The sequence below is a fragment of the Poeciliopsis prolifica genome, unplaced genomic scaffold (assembly GCF_027474105.1).
Source record: "Poeciliopsis prolifica strain line A6 unplaced genomic scaffold, Auburn_PproV2 SCAFFOLD014, whole genome shotgun sequence".
NCBI classification, from domain to species: Eukaryota; Metazoa; Chordata; class Actinopteri; order Cyprinodontiformes; family Poeciliidae; genus Poeciliopsis; species Poeciliopsis prolifica.
In genome coordinates, this window is record NW_026562389.1 from 7,223,205 (window position 1) to 7,239,401 (window position 16,197).

The 16,197-nt window shown below is 37.9% G+C and overlaps 1 protein-coding gene across 1 annotated transcript; it reads left to right on the top strand.

The window, feature by feature from the left end:
• The first annotated feature begins 1,931 nt into the window (after positions 1–1,931).
• Positions 1,932–11,794, top strand: LOC129366027 (glutamate-rich protein 3). The gene is made up of 8 exons (XM_055039616.1): positions 1,932–2,058; positions 3,419–3,602; positions 3,809–3,906; positions 4,069–4,449; positions 5,470–5,643; positions 5,986–6,179; positions 9,945–10,168; positions 11,191–11,794. Exons 1-8 carry the CDS (start codon positions 1,932–1,934, stop codon positions 11,792–11,794), a joined length of 1,986 nt encoding a protein of 661 aa, XP_054895591.1.
• Positions 11,795–16,197: the final 4,403 nt, after the last annotated feature.

Consider the following 16,197-nt stretch of genomic DNA (forward strand, 5'->3'; position numbering starts at 1 on the left):
CCATCATGGACATGTTTAAGAATCATCTCTTTGAGGAGCTTTTTTCCCCCCATAATAAATGATTTCATCATTTTTTTGTGTGTGTTTCTCATATATAATTTTCACATCTGCGGAGAACCCTTCAAAATTCTCCAGGAAGTCAAAATCAACAAATCAACTATTCTATTCAATAGAAATTGATTTTAGTGTTCCATAAAACTAATTTTTTTTTATATGCATCTGTCTCAGTTTGTGATGGAGACAAATCAGAACAAGTCAATGAGAAGAAGTCGGAGGAACAGCCAGTCTCTTCTTCAGGATACGTATTACAGGGAAGTTCCTGGAAGAGATAGAGACACTCCTGTGAGTCTTCATTAGCATATCTTTGTACATTTCATTGTCATATTTAGGAAGATGTTTCAATTTAACCTCCACTGTGTGTGTTTGTGTGATTGTTTAATTTGTATGTGCAGATCCCAGGAAAGCCAAGAGATGCTAAAATGGTTCACTCCATTGCAAGTCTGATCAGGGCAAAGAGTAAACTGCTCCTGCTCGAGAACCCTGATACTGTGGAAATCTACAAGGTAAAATACATTTATGCAGTTATAAGCAAGTTATAAGTTGTAGACATTTTTCACCATGAAAGTTACATTTTTTTTTCAAGTTTAAAATTGAGTTATAAAGAAGAAACAACATTCTATTCAATATTCATTGAATGTTCTATCATTCAATGAATATAGTCTGAGAAACAGAAAAATGCTATTCTATGATCAAAATACCACTTTGTTTTACTTTAATTTTCCTTTTTATTGCTTACATTCAAATGTTTTTAAGGGGAATATCGATTTAGACTGCATTTAAAAATAAAAGCAGTGCCCTTCTTCATTTTAATGTAATTTCTGCAGTACCATCCATTACCTTTGAGAGGCGCCAGAGTACAAGACGGTTAAAAAGAAATGAACAAACAGCTGTAAAGGCTGATTAGCAAAAATAAAATGCATTTTTTTCTGAAATATTGGAGCCAAAACATTATTGAAGAATTCATGTAATATGAAACAGATATAGAGACATGAAGAGAGGTTTGACAGGGCTGAAGGATTTCTTATTCAGAAACTTTAATGGTTCTGTGCACAATCAGGGTGATAGCCATCAGACCTTTGCACACTTTTAAAAAAGCTCTTTTTATTTGTTTGTGTATCCTGGATTTAGCTGAACGATCCCACAGCTGATACCCGAAAGATGGCAAGAGGTGACCTTTATCTTCCAGCCATCTCAAAAAAAGCTCCAAGCCTGAACTCTCTCAGCAGAGCACTGAGTCAGTCCTGCCCTTATCTGTATGACAAACGAAGAGGATCCTTTTCATCAGTTACTTCACAAAGAACAAGAGTTCACACAGAAAAACAGGTGAAGTGACTGTTTATCAGATTCATGCTGAAAAAGATTTATACTGTTATGTACCAACCAGTAACTTTATTTGTAATTGTATCTCTTACAGTAAATTAGATGATTCATGTATATTTCAGTTCCAGATGAACTAAACTTTGTTTATCAGAAACTGCTGATCTGTTGTGATTTACACACATAACTATTTCTTTGGTGACAGAGAAAGTTTTAAACAAATGTTGCCTGGTCCGATGATTCTTCGGTTTAGTAGTAATAATCTGATTGCCAGGTCAGATTTTTATGCCGATAACATAGAAACATGGCTCCATCCTGCTGTGTATCAACATTTTACTACAGCTCAGACTGCATCAGACTTTTGGAGCTGATACAGCCCTTACCTGTCAAAGCATCGGGTTTGTTTGTTCATTTTTTCTGCTTTAAACACATCAACTTTGAGAACAACGTCTTCATTTATAGCACAAATGCAAATATGTATGCAGTGTCTTTCTTTATAGCAGAGTAACCTAAAGGCCCAAAAGGAGGCAAAGAAGTCCAATGTGACAGTGACTATGACCTACCTCGGACCAAGTCAGCGACGTTCACTCTCAAAGTCCACCAAAGATGAACTGAAGGTGCTTCAGCAAGTCAATGGAGGAGAAAATCTCTGTGTCTTTAAGGGCCTTGTTAGTGCAGGAGGTAATATACAAATCTCTTATAATTTTGAATAAATTGAAGATGTTGTTAATTATTTAAGATGAAACAGATTAAAAAGCTAATGTAATATGTTACCTTAGCAGTTATTTAGGGAAAATAACTGCTAAGGTTTGACTAGCATGGGTTTGCTTAGAAAGATCATTACTTCTCTGTATCATTTGTACGATCCTGCTTTGTTCTTTATTTTGCTAATTCTAACATGCTGAATTTCTAATTGCTCATCATTTATTTGTTATGAAGCTTTTTGTGCCTACTGCTATTTAGATACTCTTTTTAAATTTGCTGTTACTTTTGTTTTTTTCCACTAACTTTGGTAACTTTTGCTCAATTGTTTCTCATTTTACCTGTCGCGTTTCCATCAAAGTCTACTTTACTAAACAAGACATTAAGATGCCAGTGTAGATTTACTGATTTCAACTGTGTCCACATGATTTGGCTGTAAGTTCCCTTAACACCAGACTAAGACCGGACCACAAGATTAAAATCCACCAGAGTGTGGATGCTGATCTCTGCAGGGCCTCAGAAAGGTGTTCTGGGAGCATAAAGATCGTAATCCACTCTCCATTAAGCGGGAGGGATTGTGAGAGTTCCTTGAGTGTTTTGAGCTTTCACTAATGTTTGTGGAGGCGCATCACTGCAGACTGGTTTTAAGGGTATCTGAAGCTGCAGCACCTGTTGAGTAATCTATAATTTTCACAACAGCTCAATAAAAAGCGCTGTGCCCAGGTTTCTTGCACATAGAAATCGGCATGTGTTTCATTCCCGGGTAGTGTGGTTCACATTTGTCAAGAAGACATCCAAATTGCGAAAAATAGGTTAATGCTGGGGGACTGAAAGAAACTGCGAGTTTTTCATACTGCAGAGAAAATGCAAACTGGACGCATGCAATGCTGTCAAACAGAAGTCCTGGCATCGTATTAGCAATCAGGAGGAGAGTGGAGAAAAACGTGCAAGATGCAGATTACATACTGCAATACAATACTGGGATGCCCTTTAATACTGAGCAAACAGAAGGAAGTCAGGGAAAGCAGCAGGAATGACATTGATGCTGAACAACCAGAGCTCAGTCCGAAATCATGAGAGTGAAATGGATTTTACACATTTGCTGCAATTCAGCAATGTTTAAATATTTCTAACAATCCTAGATGCCGTTCGATTGACTTAATCTGATGTGACAGAGTTTTACCATATGTTTACTAAAATACTGAAATAAACCCAACAAGTATTTTGAATCTAAAGAGTAAATAATATAGTTTCTCCTGTATTGATGGAAAGGGGAGACCTTCCATTTTAACCAAAGGTTGAAATATTACTTTAAGTCTTATCCACTTTTATTTTTCAGAGCAGTTTCAGTTTGTGTCTCAGAGGCACAGAGGTTTCCCCTTCAGTGCCAGCCTGTATGTCAACGGTATCATGGTGGCTCGGATCAGCTCCTGCTGTGAGTACCGCTACGCTCCCGGCTTTCAGCAGGGCAGGAAGAGCTTCTTCAGACTGAGCTGGCTGGCTGGTGGGACCCCCTGCTACAGGTCAGGTTTCATCCTACAGTGAAGGTACAGCCACATGTCGACAGAAATTTAAAATTAGTACCAGAGAAATCAAAGTAGGCAAATCTAACACTAGACATTTGAGAACAAAAGAGAAAGACTGCTTAAAAAAAGTAATGGTTGTGATGATGGTGGCACAGGGGAGGAAATATGACTGATGATGAAAGCACATTTTTCATCTTTTTCAGATGCACTAGTCTCCGAAACAAATACAGCTCCTGCCAACAGCTGAACAACGGCACAAAGGAAAACTTAATTCTCCCTCTCGAGCAGAACACTGGCAATGGTACAAAGCCTGGAAATGAGTGTCTCCATTTTCCATTACTTCCCAAAGCTTATTCATCAATATTTTTTGACATTGACATTGTGCCCACTCCTGGGATTCAGATTTTTCTACTGAAAAATCTACCACACAGGCTTATTTTCTTTCATTTTGTCTCCCATAAAGGCACCATCGAGTCTTGTCCATCATCCCCTCTTTTTATCCCAGCCAAACCTGAGAAGATATCAGTGAGGAGAACTAGAAAACACGTTAAGGAACGCAGCGAAGAATCCACTGACAGTGAAGAGGCTATTTTTTCTGGGATAAAAGAAAAATTCAGGGGGAAAAAACGCAAGGGTCAAACTGATCAGAAAGAGAGCAAAGGAAAGACAGGTGGGAAAAGCAGAGGGGAAGATGAGCAAGGCGGCAAGGGCTCAGAGAGATCAACAGTGCCTGAACAATTTGAAGAGCAGACAGGACAGAAACCCAACCACTCAAAAACAATGGGGAAAGTCACTAAGCTGCAGACAGAACAGCTGCCATCAAACAAGACAAGTAAAACCATTGGTGAGCGCTGGATAATTCCTGTTGGTTTCATTACTGTGAAACAGAATGAAAAAAGGTGTCAGAGCCAAAAATTTTGGCAGTGAAACTAGAGTGTGTCTGTTTTTTTCACCTCAACATTTAGTTTACTTTAGTTATAGAAGCATAAAAATAAATTTGCTAAAACCAAATGTGAATGTAACAGTGTTGACTTTAAAGAGTTCAATGCCACTAGTCGGTAGTCTTGTTTGTCCAAATTAAATGTTTAGGGCTTAAAATTCAAATGTTATGGATTTTGGACATGGCTGACTTACACTTTGTGACTTGTGAAGTTGATCAAATTTGTTCTTTCGAAGAATTGACCACATGTTCTCATTGGGTTTAGCTTCGGAAATGTTCTGACCATATGTCCATAAATTCAGTGCTTCATCTGTGAACCACTTCAAAGTGATCAGAGCTCCATCACACTGGAAAATCCTCAGACGATTATTATCTAATATGATGCAATGACACCACTCTTTATTCCTGGCATTGTTCTTGGGCAGAATTATTAAGCTCATTCTTTTGGATGAGAAGCAATTCAATATGAACGACTCTCTTGTGGCATGACACAGGACAGACAATGCTCATCATCTCTTGCCTGGAAAATTGGTTTTCCAGATGTTGCTGAACTATAAACTTGTTCAAAAAGCAAAGTTTTAATTCCTGCAGTCAGAGAGCAATGTGGTCTGTTAGGAAAATATGGAAAATCTCTAATGTATCTACATCATTAAGGGATTTACTAGAGAGCTCAAATAAGAGAAATATTATCTTTCTTTTTAATTAATGTCAAAACTCTTCCAGGAGGGTTTTGGATGAACCAAAAGCTTTTCATGCAAATGCATTTGGTGGACTTCCTGACAGTAAAGAATTACAGTCGTCCAGCCTTAAAGTAACAAATGCAGACTAGTTTTACAGTGTAACTCAACCCAACAAGATTTGTGCATGTGTTATTTCTCTTTAATGGTTTTGCAATAAAAGAAGAAGAGCATTTCTTTTTACAAGATTCATTGCAGGATGAGGAGGAACTGACTAAGCAGAACAGAAAGGAGCAGCGAGACTTCAAATCAGATGGGAAAAGCAGCGATGGGGGAAGACTGAAGGACTTCTACAAAGAATGTGTGGAAATGAGTGTTGAATTGAACCAGAGCCCAAACAAACACTGGTTCAAGGCAAACAGTGAGTTCAGGCTTTACATAACAGCAGAATTAAAATGAGTCCCACTGGAGGGCTGTAACTCATTTACATAACACAATTTGGGGGGAAAAAATGACTGAATTTGCAAGAAGCATGCAGAGCAGCGTCTGCTTGAAGGAAGATTGATGATGTGTGGGAGAGATTATACAGATGTTGCCAACACAGAGACACATATTCCCACATCTATAAATCTAAATTGTTTCACTTTCTCTATTGCTTAATGGATGCACAAACAGAACATTATTAGTTTGACTCTCGTATGTAAATCTTGTGTTCCTTTAACACGGTTTTATCACCCATTAGTTGCTTAAATATCTCTTTAAGTCCTAGAGAGGTGCCGACTCCAGAAGAGGATGTCGTCATCGTGCCCCAAAGCTCAGAACTCCGATGTGGAGCTGAGTGCAGAGAGTGACACAGTCCCGCAGCCTGATGGAGAGCCAGCAGAGGAGGAGGTGGGCACTGCAGGCCAGGATGCTGCCAAAGAGGAGCCTGTTCAAGAACAAGACCTGCAGGCACAGGTGTGTGTCCAACACAAATCCACTGTGGAGAGAACCTGTGTTTCTGCCAGAAGCACTGCTGCCTTAAAATTACAAGCACAGGCTGTGCCAGAGGACCACATTTTGGGATTACTGTATGCAGGCATGTGCATTGGTTTTTTAGAGTGAGAAATGCAATTTAAACAATAGCTCTCCAAACGAAAACACATTTAGTTTTTAGTGTTGTTTATTATAATTTCTGCAACAAATCAAGTCAGAGTTGTTATCAATCAAAATGCTAAAGTTTACAGGGATGGATTGAAATGCTTAAAAAAAGAAAAGAGTGAGGAATGAAGAAATAAACCTCCCAAAGAAAAACATCATGTGTGATGTATTTATGAAATATATGTAATATTTTTATACCTATCCTTTTTTAAAACTTATATTAAAATAATCTGGTGTTCATGTTCAACCAAGGCTTTTAACCATTTTTTCTTTGATTATCAATATTTTTGCATGAATATGAACAAAGCCTTGATAGTATTTTCAAAGAAATCTTTAAGTTGAAAGAAAAATTAAATTGTTCCACCCTGTTTTTCTCATTTTACAAAGCCTCAGACAAAGCAATTCTGTAAACTGTTGCTATTTGTTTCTGATGTCATTTGCACATAAATAATTCCCTGATGGTTGAAAGGCAGATTGCCCTTCACCTGTAAAATATTTCTTGTAGGTTTCTTCCCCTAACTGCTGACTTTGTGTCCATCAAAGACAACATTTATTATTTTGCAACATTTTTTGTGATTTATTGTTCCAACTTGGATTGAGCTTCTCCTGGATTCCCAAATGAATCAAAATTTGTTTTCTTATCGTCTATGGAAAGCAAATCAAGTCATTCTAATTCCATGATCGTGTTTAATTGTTGACTCTAATGTTGTCATGTTGAAATAAAGAATTCAACATGACAACATATGGGCATACAGGGACCATTCTTTCTAAAACAGTAATCATTCTTGCTTGTCTGTTTAATAGCACTTCTTCCAAATCTGCTCCGACATATAACAAAATGTTTTTTTTCGTATGTGTAATCAATTTTTTTTTCTATTTCATTTTCCTTGTAGACTCATTAAATCTGCTTTAGTACTGCTGCTTTCACTGTTATCAGTAGTGATTTTTGTTGATGCTTTCTGATAAGAATGTACAGCGGTCTTGAATTTTCTGAGTTGATTTGCTCTGTCTTTAAGACGATGATTTTCTCTTGCTAATGAGCATCAACATCTCTTCTTAAAACCACTTGTAATCTTTAGTTGAGTCTTGATGATGTGATCGATTGCTGTTCTGCAGATAAATTAGGGCAGCCACTCACCTCTAAAGGTCATCCCATTGATCGGGCTCGCTCATTTATTCTAATTGCACATTTGACTTAATCATCAAGTTGAATGCTTACACCTTCTCATCACATAAGGGTTCCCTTAATGCGCAACAGCTCCAAGGTTCAATAATTATAAATGATTACATTATCATGGAATTTGCTTTAGTTAGTATCCTCATGTTTCTTACATCAAGGTTTCTGTTTGCATCCATCAATTTTAAACTGGCACATTATCAACAAAAAGTGGTTGAAAAGTGAAGCTCAGATGGGAAAAAAGGAAAAGAAAACATAGGAATAAACTAAAAACTTTGATTTTTCAGAAGTTTGAGAGAGTATTTTTGAAGAGTGGTAGATAATAACAAAGAAAAGCAAATACAACATAAGTGAAATCAGAAAATTATTATAAACATTGTTATTTGTTTTTGTGAGATGGAAATCTCAGAGAAACAAAAGTCTTCAGAGCATAACTGCAGGCCTCTGCAATGTGGAGCTTTACAAACATGTTTCTTATAGGTCATAATAAATCATGTTGGTTTAGTTCTGTTTGTTTATTGCTGAACATAAAGTTTGCACCACCGTAACTTTGTTGATGCGTGAGTTGCTTGGTGAAAGGATTCCAATAAGAAAATAGTTTGTAAATCAGGGATGGTTTAAACATCATGCTTATAGGACAGAATGCTTATGGACTGGTGACCAGAACATGGTGGACGCATCTTTCACTGGAGAATTTTACTAGAGATTGCAATATTTTTTTCGCTAGCATCTATGAAAAACATTTTCTTCATTTTGCATCCTAATTGTTTTGTCAAAAAACAATCATAACATCATAAACATATCATGCAGTCACCAGTTGTAAAACACACATCAAATATGTTGGCCAATATTCCAGTTATTATGGGTCAAAAGCAAGTTTTTAACATTGATTTAAAGGAACTCAGTGTTTCTGCTGTTTAGCAGTTTTCCGAAAGTTTGTTCCCCTTGGTGCGGCTGATGTTTATGGGCATACAGGAACCAATCAGTATCGGTTAAATCTCCTTCTCGCTTCAGGAGTCGATGCCAGCTTCAGGTCAAACAAATCCATGGGATAAAGAGAAACATGCTGAGAGCATACTTGTAGACATAAACTACTTGACTGCTGTACTTTGATCAGACATTAATTCAGAAGGTACAAATGGACCAATTGACACAAAACTGCATTAGAAAAGTTTTTAAAGAGCTAGCGACGGTATAAATTTGTTTTATAATACTGTATTCAGACTTATTACAAATCATAACATTATCATTTTATGCATTATTTTGCATAAAATGAAACACATACAACGATAGATATGAATGAACTGCTTGAACATTTTAGCATAATTTTAAGTTGAATTCTTTCCACCTTATTCTAGAAAACTAATATTCTTACCATTTTCAGAAAAATTACTTTTAAAATCTCATAAATTCTCTATAAATCCAGGCTACTCTAATTTATAATTAGATGCAGCAGCTAAATGCTGCTTTTTCTGCAACATATAACAATTGCAGCAAATGGTCCTTGAACTTTATCTAAGGTGAGCAGATCAGGATGTCACATAGATCAGGATGAAAAATCTTCAACAGTGCCTGAAGAATTCCTCATGGTCTCACAAAGTGGCCAGGCAGACGTGGCCGACAGCCATACCTTATGTCTCCCCTGAACCCTCTTCTCATCTCTGTATTTAAGCCTCCAACACCTGTGTTCCTCATATCTCTATTCCACAAGCGTCAAGATGCTCTGAAGCTGGGCTGCTTCCTTTTGCATAAAAAGTTAATATCTTATTTTTTTGTTTGTTTGCATACATTACAGAAATTTATATCCTTACAAAGGAGACATAATCCACTTTGCAGTTAACTTTGAGATATTTCTTACTCAAATATGTTTTACAGTGTTCTTCTCTTTCATTCGACATAATTTCCTGCAGAAAAAAAAATACTTACATAAATAAATAGGCAGAAAGTGTATATTATGTGGACCCTTTAGGGCCCTGACTACGTTTAATACATAACTCTTGCTATATCGATGAAATATGTCAAAAGTTCTATGGGAAACTACTTCACAGTTTGACTTTCTGATATTTTTTCCAACTTGTGAAGCTAAACAAGTTTTCTACCCTGCAAAAATAAAATCTTCGGTCTAGTTTCTTGTGCAAATATCATGGTACACTTGAGAGAAGAACATACGAATTTATATTTCCTACTGAAAAGTTACTTGTAAAGTGTTACCCGCCTCTCGCCTAAAATGTTTGCTGGAGATAGGCACCAGCACTCCTCCCGACCCCACTGGGGATAAGAGTGTTAGAAATGGACTGAACCAAAAATCCTTGAAAAGATTTTATGTTTTCGCAGTCTAAATTACTTTAGAACTCAACATCTTGCCTTAATAATGCAATACCTTTTTTCTTGTGTTGTGAACACAGCTTGATGCCATGATGATGATGTTGAGCACATCTGATGAGGTTGAGCAGCTGGTTCTGAGGAACACCGAACTGACAGATGACCTTTTGTTCAGTCTCGCCGGGGTTCTGAAGAACAGTGCGTCTGACGTCACGTTGCTCAATCTCAACCTGAACCTCATCGGCCCCTACGGCGCTCACATCCTGCTGGACGTCCTGAGAGTGAAGCCGCAGGTCCAATGCTTACAGTAAGTCCATGGTTCCACCCAATCGCATTATATCAGATTAAAATCTGGCGGAGAAATACATTATCTAAAAATGACAACATGTCATGCAGTCATGAGATTATTTAAAATAGCTTACCCTGACTAAAGAAGACAATTATATAAATCAAAGAGACAAAGCAAGGATTTCTCCTGGCAAACGTTGTCGTTTTTGTAGAACAAAGAGATTCCCCAGCTCACCTCTATAAACTCACCTCTATAACTTTCTGAGTTATGTCCTTTTTCCGCAATATGTGAATTTAAAAGTGCTGTCATTCTTATCATTTACATTTGCATTAGACTGCTCTTTAGTTATACATACTTTGCTTCCCAGAGCCCAGATATCTTATTTTTCTTTTAATTGATTATGAGTTCCATATTTTTATACTTTTCTTTGGTCTTTGGCTGCTTTAGACTTTGGATGTCTGTTCCTAATACCTACAACTATCTACAGTAGACATCAAACAAGATGTAAATCTGAATGTTACATCTTTAAGAAAGAAATGGAAAACTCTTGATGCAGGACCAGAGTGAGCCATCCTCAAGTGTTCAGCTGACACTGCTTTGGTCTTTCAGCGTCTTTGTGACACTGATGGCAAGAACGTGACTAAACGTCCTATTTTAACTTGGAAATGAGCTAATTTGTTGACACAACTAGTTCCTGGAGTTTTTCACTCTTTTCATATCTAAATGACTCAGATCCCAGCGAGGACGCACTAAACAGTCACAATAAATTCTTTATGAAAACTATTGGATCTAAAACCGAGTTAAAAGCAAAACAACCATGCTCAAAGTAAATGTTACAACATATAACCTAAAATAATTATCAAAACTACTTTTGATTAAAATTTTTTAAAGTAAAACAAAAAAGAAATTATCGACTACTCAAATGTTTGAAGTTTACTTCAATTGTATTAATATTTATTACAAATTTTGGAAATAGGTAAATATAGGAATATACATTTTCCTGCATCTACTCCTGCATTGCTTCTTCTTTATTTTTGCAGCTTGTTTGGGAACAAACTGCGTGACCACGGAGTGCTGACCCTATTGAGTGGGATAGCGGAGCTGCAGGTTCAAACTGCAGCAGCTGCCGCAGCCATCTACCAGATGCTGCCTTTCCCATTAGAGCAAAATGTGGTGCTGCAGCTCCCCACCGGGTGGAGCTCTTTCAGGGCTTTTACACTTCTGGAATTGGATATTGGTGGAAATGGGCTCAGCAGCGATGGGGTCAAGGTTTTAGCATCCTACATGAGATCCCACTCACAGCTGCAGTACCTGGGGCTGGCACAAACAGATAGCGCGGATCTGTCTGCGTGGAAGGAACTTTTCGACAGCCTGAAAGGCAACAACTCTCTGACTCAGATCATCTTAGATGAGAACAATCTGGGGGACCCCGGAGTCAGGCTGCTGGCAGACATGTTGAAAGAGAACACGAGTCTGCAGCAGGTGGACCTCGACAGGAACGGCATCAGCGATGTGGGAGGGAATGACATCATGGGGGCGCTGCTCTGCAGGACTCAGGTGTCCCTGACACATCTTAGCCTTGATGAGAACACCATAAGTGAAGGATTGATGAGCAGGATACAGGAGCAGATAAAATGGAAATAAAACCTGCAAGAACGACTGAGTACGGTTGAAAAACACCAACAAGTTGTGCAAATTAAACTGCCTTGATCCCTGGTGTTCACTGTTTGATGACGGATGAACAAACTGACTCATTTATTTGTTTTATCATCAAACACATATACTCACACAAATGTCTTTTCCTTCCTATAAGTGGGTGGCCCTGCGAAGAAACGCTGCCTCTCGGTTTGGTGCAGGCAGGCAGTGTAGGAGGTCTGTTTGCTTTTGAGCCGCACTGCAGTGTGGAGGCATTTTCAAAGACGTTTCAATGAACTGAACCTTTCTTCTGTGCAGCAAGGTTACATCTGCACCTTCACCTTCCCAGCAGCATGCCCTCCTGCGACTCAACACCCACCTCTTCTAAAACAGACTTCATCGTGGGGCTCACCAATCCTTCTATCGCTTTATTGTATAATTTGCTTCCTCTTCACCAAAAAGAAACCGCTATGAATCATTCCACCCACAGTATTTATGAGTGGATAACTTACCCATAGAATTTCACCTCAGAATTTTACAGCAGTCGTCAACACATGCCGATCTCCACTCCTCCAAATCAGAAGATTGGTACAGACGGCAAAGCTGTGACACATCACCAACCCTTATTTAGTTCTCCTTGTCTTTTCACGTGCTAGACAGAGCTTCTATTGAGAGTGCGACAGAGAGAAAAAAAAGACAAAACTGGGGAGAATTTATGTGAATCTCAAGACCATCATCTCATTGTTCTATCATCACAGACATTCTGAAAATAACTGTACCTGTGATCAAAGCTTGTCAGGATGGTAATTATCTCATCCTCTCAGGGCTGCTGTCGGTGAATCTGCCGAAACCAACCTGTCCATATTTCATCTGCAGTCTTAGCAAATTCCTTTTTGTGGAGCCCTGATAAAGATGCCTCCCTGATAAAGATGCCTCCAGAAGGATGACAGATAAATGAGACTGATGTTTCTGAAGATCGCATCCATGCTTTGCTGTTTTAGACTGAGTTTCTGTTTGGGATGTTACAAGGTGCCATGAAAAAGTTTTTGCCTCCTTAACAGTTTGTTCTTTCAACTTTTTTAAACCACTTAAATATTTCAGATCAAACAAATTTTGCAGTCAGATCAAAAATAAAATGCACAAATCAACAATTCTTCAGCAAGGAGGCTTCAGGTAGCTGGGTTTAGACCAATACTCTGTTCTTCACAATCGTCATTTGAAAACTGCCTGTTGTATTTAACAAAATTTCAAGACACTGTACATTTTTCAGCCTCGAAAATTTGTCAAGACACAGATTTTTTTCTAATTTTTTACTATTTTAAGGTCTCTGTACTCACATTTGAATTAAAGAAAGTGGTACGTCGTTAAGCCTGGATGAGCACAGGCTGGTAAACAGGACCTGCCCTGTAATTCGAAGACTCCTTCAGTTAAGGCATTGTGCATCTCTGTTACAACTGAGCCTCACATCACTGATCCCATTGTCTGTCTGCTAATGTACTTGAAAGAAATCCTGCAGCATCACAAGCTTCTTTCAGCTACTTTTCAAAGAACAAGACCTTCAACCACAACGACTCAATCTGGAAGGAATTTTCTGTGCACTGTTCAGCCACCTGAGGTTGTTCAGTCTGTCCATTTATTGTGGAATAATGAAGTTAAATTAACAGTTCATTGATTTTTTGCAATTGTACGTGTTACGAGTGAATAAATGCCTTAAGTCTTTGAAAAGAGAATTAATTATTTTTTCTGTTACATAGTAAATTCCTTGTTTATGCACACAATCTGAGCCAATGAAACTGCTTCTGATTCTTCTGAGCAGGCTGCAGCTGATACACAGGTTTACAGGAGTTCATTTTCAGGTAACTGATACTTTGCTTGAAGCAAGCTGCAAAATAAAAAAAAAAGTCTTGGAAATTGAGTTTCTTGACTCTGACTGAAGGCAAAAATAAAACAAATAAAGTGAACAATGGTTCACTGTTCAGACTTTGTTTAGGTTTTCAGGGCAGGGTGATGTAATTTATTCTCACTCAACTAAAAGGTCAGTGTCTGTTTGCTGAACTGGTTCTTTTTTTATGTCCTTACAAACTCAGTTTCTGGATGAATAATGGTGTGCTTCAAAATCTTTAGTCAGTTTGCAGAATTCCTTTTAGCGTTGCTGTGAGTAAGATCATTTTTGACAATAGTTTAATCTGCAGATACTGGGAACCTTAAAATGGGGTAAGCAGGAATTGGATTCCACAGCCATGTTTATGACAACATCTCATATAATACAGTAAGAAATAATATTTGATAGTTGTTTACATAGTGGCTTCAACTCTAAATTTCCTCTGGGTTTCCCTTTCATCATTTTGAGCTAAGTTGCTTGACTGCTCTGTCTGGAAACCATTGCTTTTCGATCTGGACAAGTTCATACTTCGACACTTTTTCAAACAGGAAAGTATTCTTGACAGCGGCTTTTAAATCACACTCCTTCCTAATTGAAGACTAAAGTTCTTAATAACACAAACCCTGTCCCATGATAATTTAGATCAAAAGGGCGAGCAAGTCGGTGTATGTTTGTGAATGATAAACACAGCATCCAACTTTTCATGTGGTGTACTTTCATTTACAGAAAACCAAGAATTGAGGGGAAGCTGCAAGGTCGTCAAACTTTTTATCTCTTAGAAGTTGACTCTGCATTTGTTTTATCCACTCAATCCAAAGAGTTTTTTGTTCAGCATCTTTTTTTTCCAACTACCCTTGGGACATGCTACAAGCCCCAAACTCTTGCCAGGCTTGGTTGCATGCTAATTAGGCAGACTTAGTTCAGATTAAGCCAATAATGAACAAAGTAAAGGAGAGAACATCTGAGCTGTTGTGGTAAATAGGGAGAGGAGAGCAGGAAGTTCACGTCGTCTTATATTTGAAGCCTGCAATGCAGCTGCAGGTGAAACAGCATGACGGAGGATAAATGTGGGAGTCTCCTTTTTCACTGAAAATTAGGATAATGTGTTCAGGCTTAAGTAAAATTGGTTTTTGTTAAAATTGGGGCAATATGGTACCACACAAAAAAGAGGAGGTTATATAACTTTTCCAAGTCCTTAACGGCTGAGACTAAACTTTTCTCTGTTGTGTAAACTGGCACGTTCTCTGCATTGTAGAACAAAACATTCTGGTGTTGGTGAAATGAAAGTTTCCCTGTGTACTCCTGAAACAAAGGATCCCGCTGCCGTTTGACATTCGGCAGAGAGAGCTGGTTTTTCAAGATGGATTATTCATCAGCAGTTTGATCCTCCGCTCAAATGTCACCACTACAATTCGTCCAACTTTGCAGCAGCGCTCGTCTTTCTGCAGCTCTGCAGGCTATGTGGCCTTCAGACGGATTAAGACGTTTTTGTCCACACATATTGTTTTCCATTCTATTGATGAAGTCTTTGTACAGAAACATACAGTTTTCTGAATGAAATTTTGAGATCACAACACAAAAAATGTCTAAATTAACAGGGTTATGTAGGATACAGAAAAAAATAAATGACCATAGATTTGGAGTAACACAAATATTTAACTGGGTCCACAAATAAAGTGGACTGATTTACGTAAATATGTTTAATGCCATTAAATTGTGGCTCCTGGAAGAATGTGCCTTTCATTCAAGATGCAAAATAAGTACACAAACCATAAAAACACCTTTACATGATCAGGGCCTTGCCATAGCCTGCAACTCATTCTCTCCGATGGACATGTCACATTATTTCTGAATTCAGGTCCTGCTGATTGAAAACAAGCCCATGGGTCTTCAAACTCATGTAATTATCAGTTGTTCTTGCATTAATTTGGCTTGAAATGCTTTAGATGAGATGTCTATAGTATCATGAGAGTGAAATACAAATATCCATATGTGTCAGCCCTATTAGAAGATAATAAAAGAGTTATAAACATGGTGAAAAAATATGTGCTGCAGGTGGGTCCCCTAAACGAATGGACAGGAACACAAATTTATCATTTCTTAAGAGTTCAGAATCAATCTCTGATTGATTCAATAAAACTTTACGAACCATTGTTTTTGTGTACTTTGCGGTAAGAGAGAGCAGCAACCTTTGCTAAAAAGCTGTTTGTCCTCAGTCCACAAGTAATTGCAGTTTCTTTCCTCCTTTAACTCTGGTTTATTGATTTGTTTTTTTCATCACTTGAGGTTGCGCAATCGGCTGTAAAAATACAACTTACATCACCGCATAAAGGTGAAAATTGCTCTTGTTAGCCAGAATTTGCCTTTTTACACATTTACCGAAACACAGAGCAGCTTTATTATTTATGTTTGACTTTGCTCCCTTGCTGTCTACAAAAATGTTCTACTCTGGTAATGACCAGCCTTTATATTCATAAATCTGCAGCTTGTATTGCCTGTAAGGCACTTGTTTCACTCAAATATGCTGCCA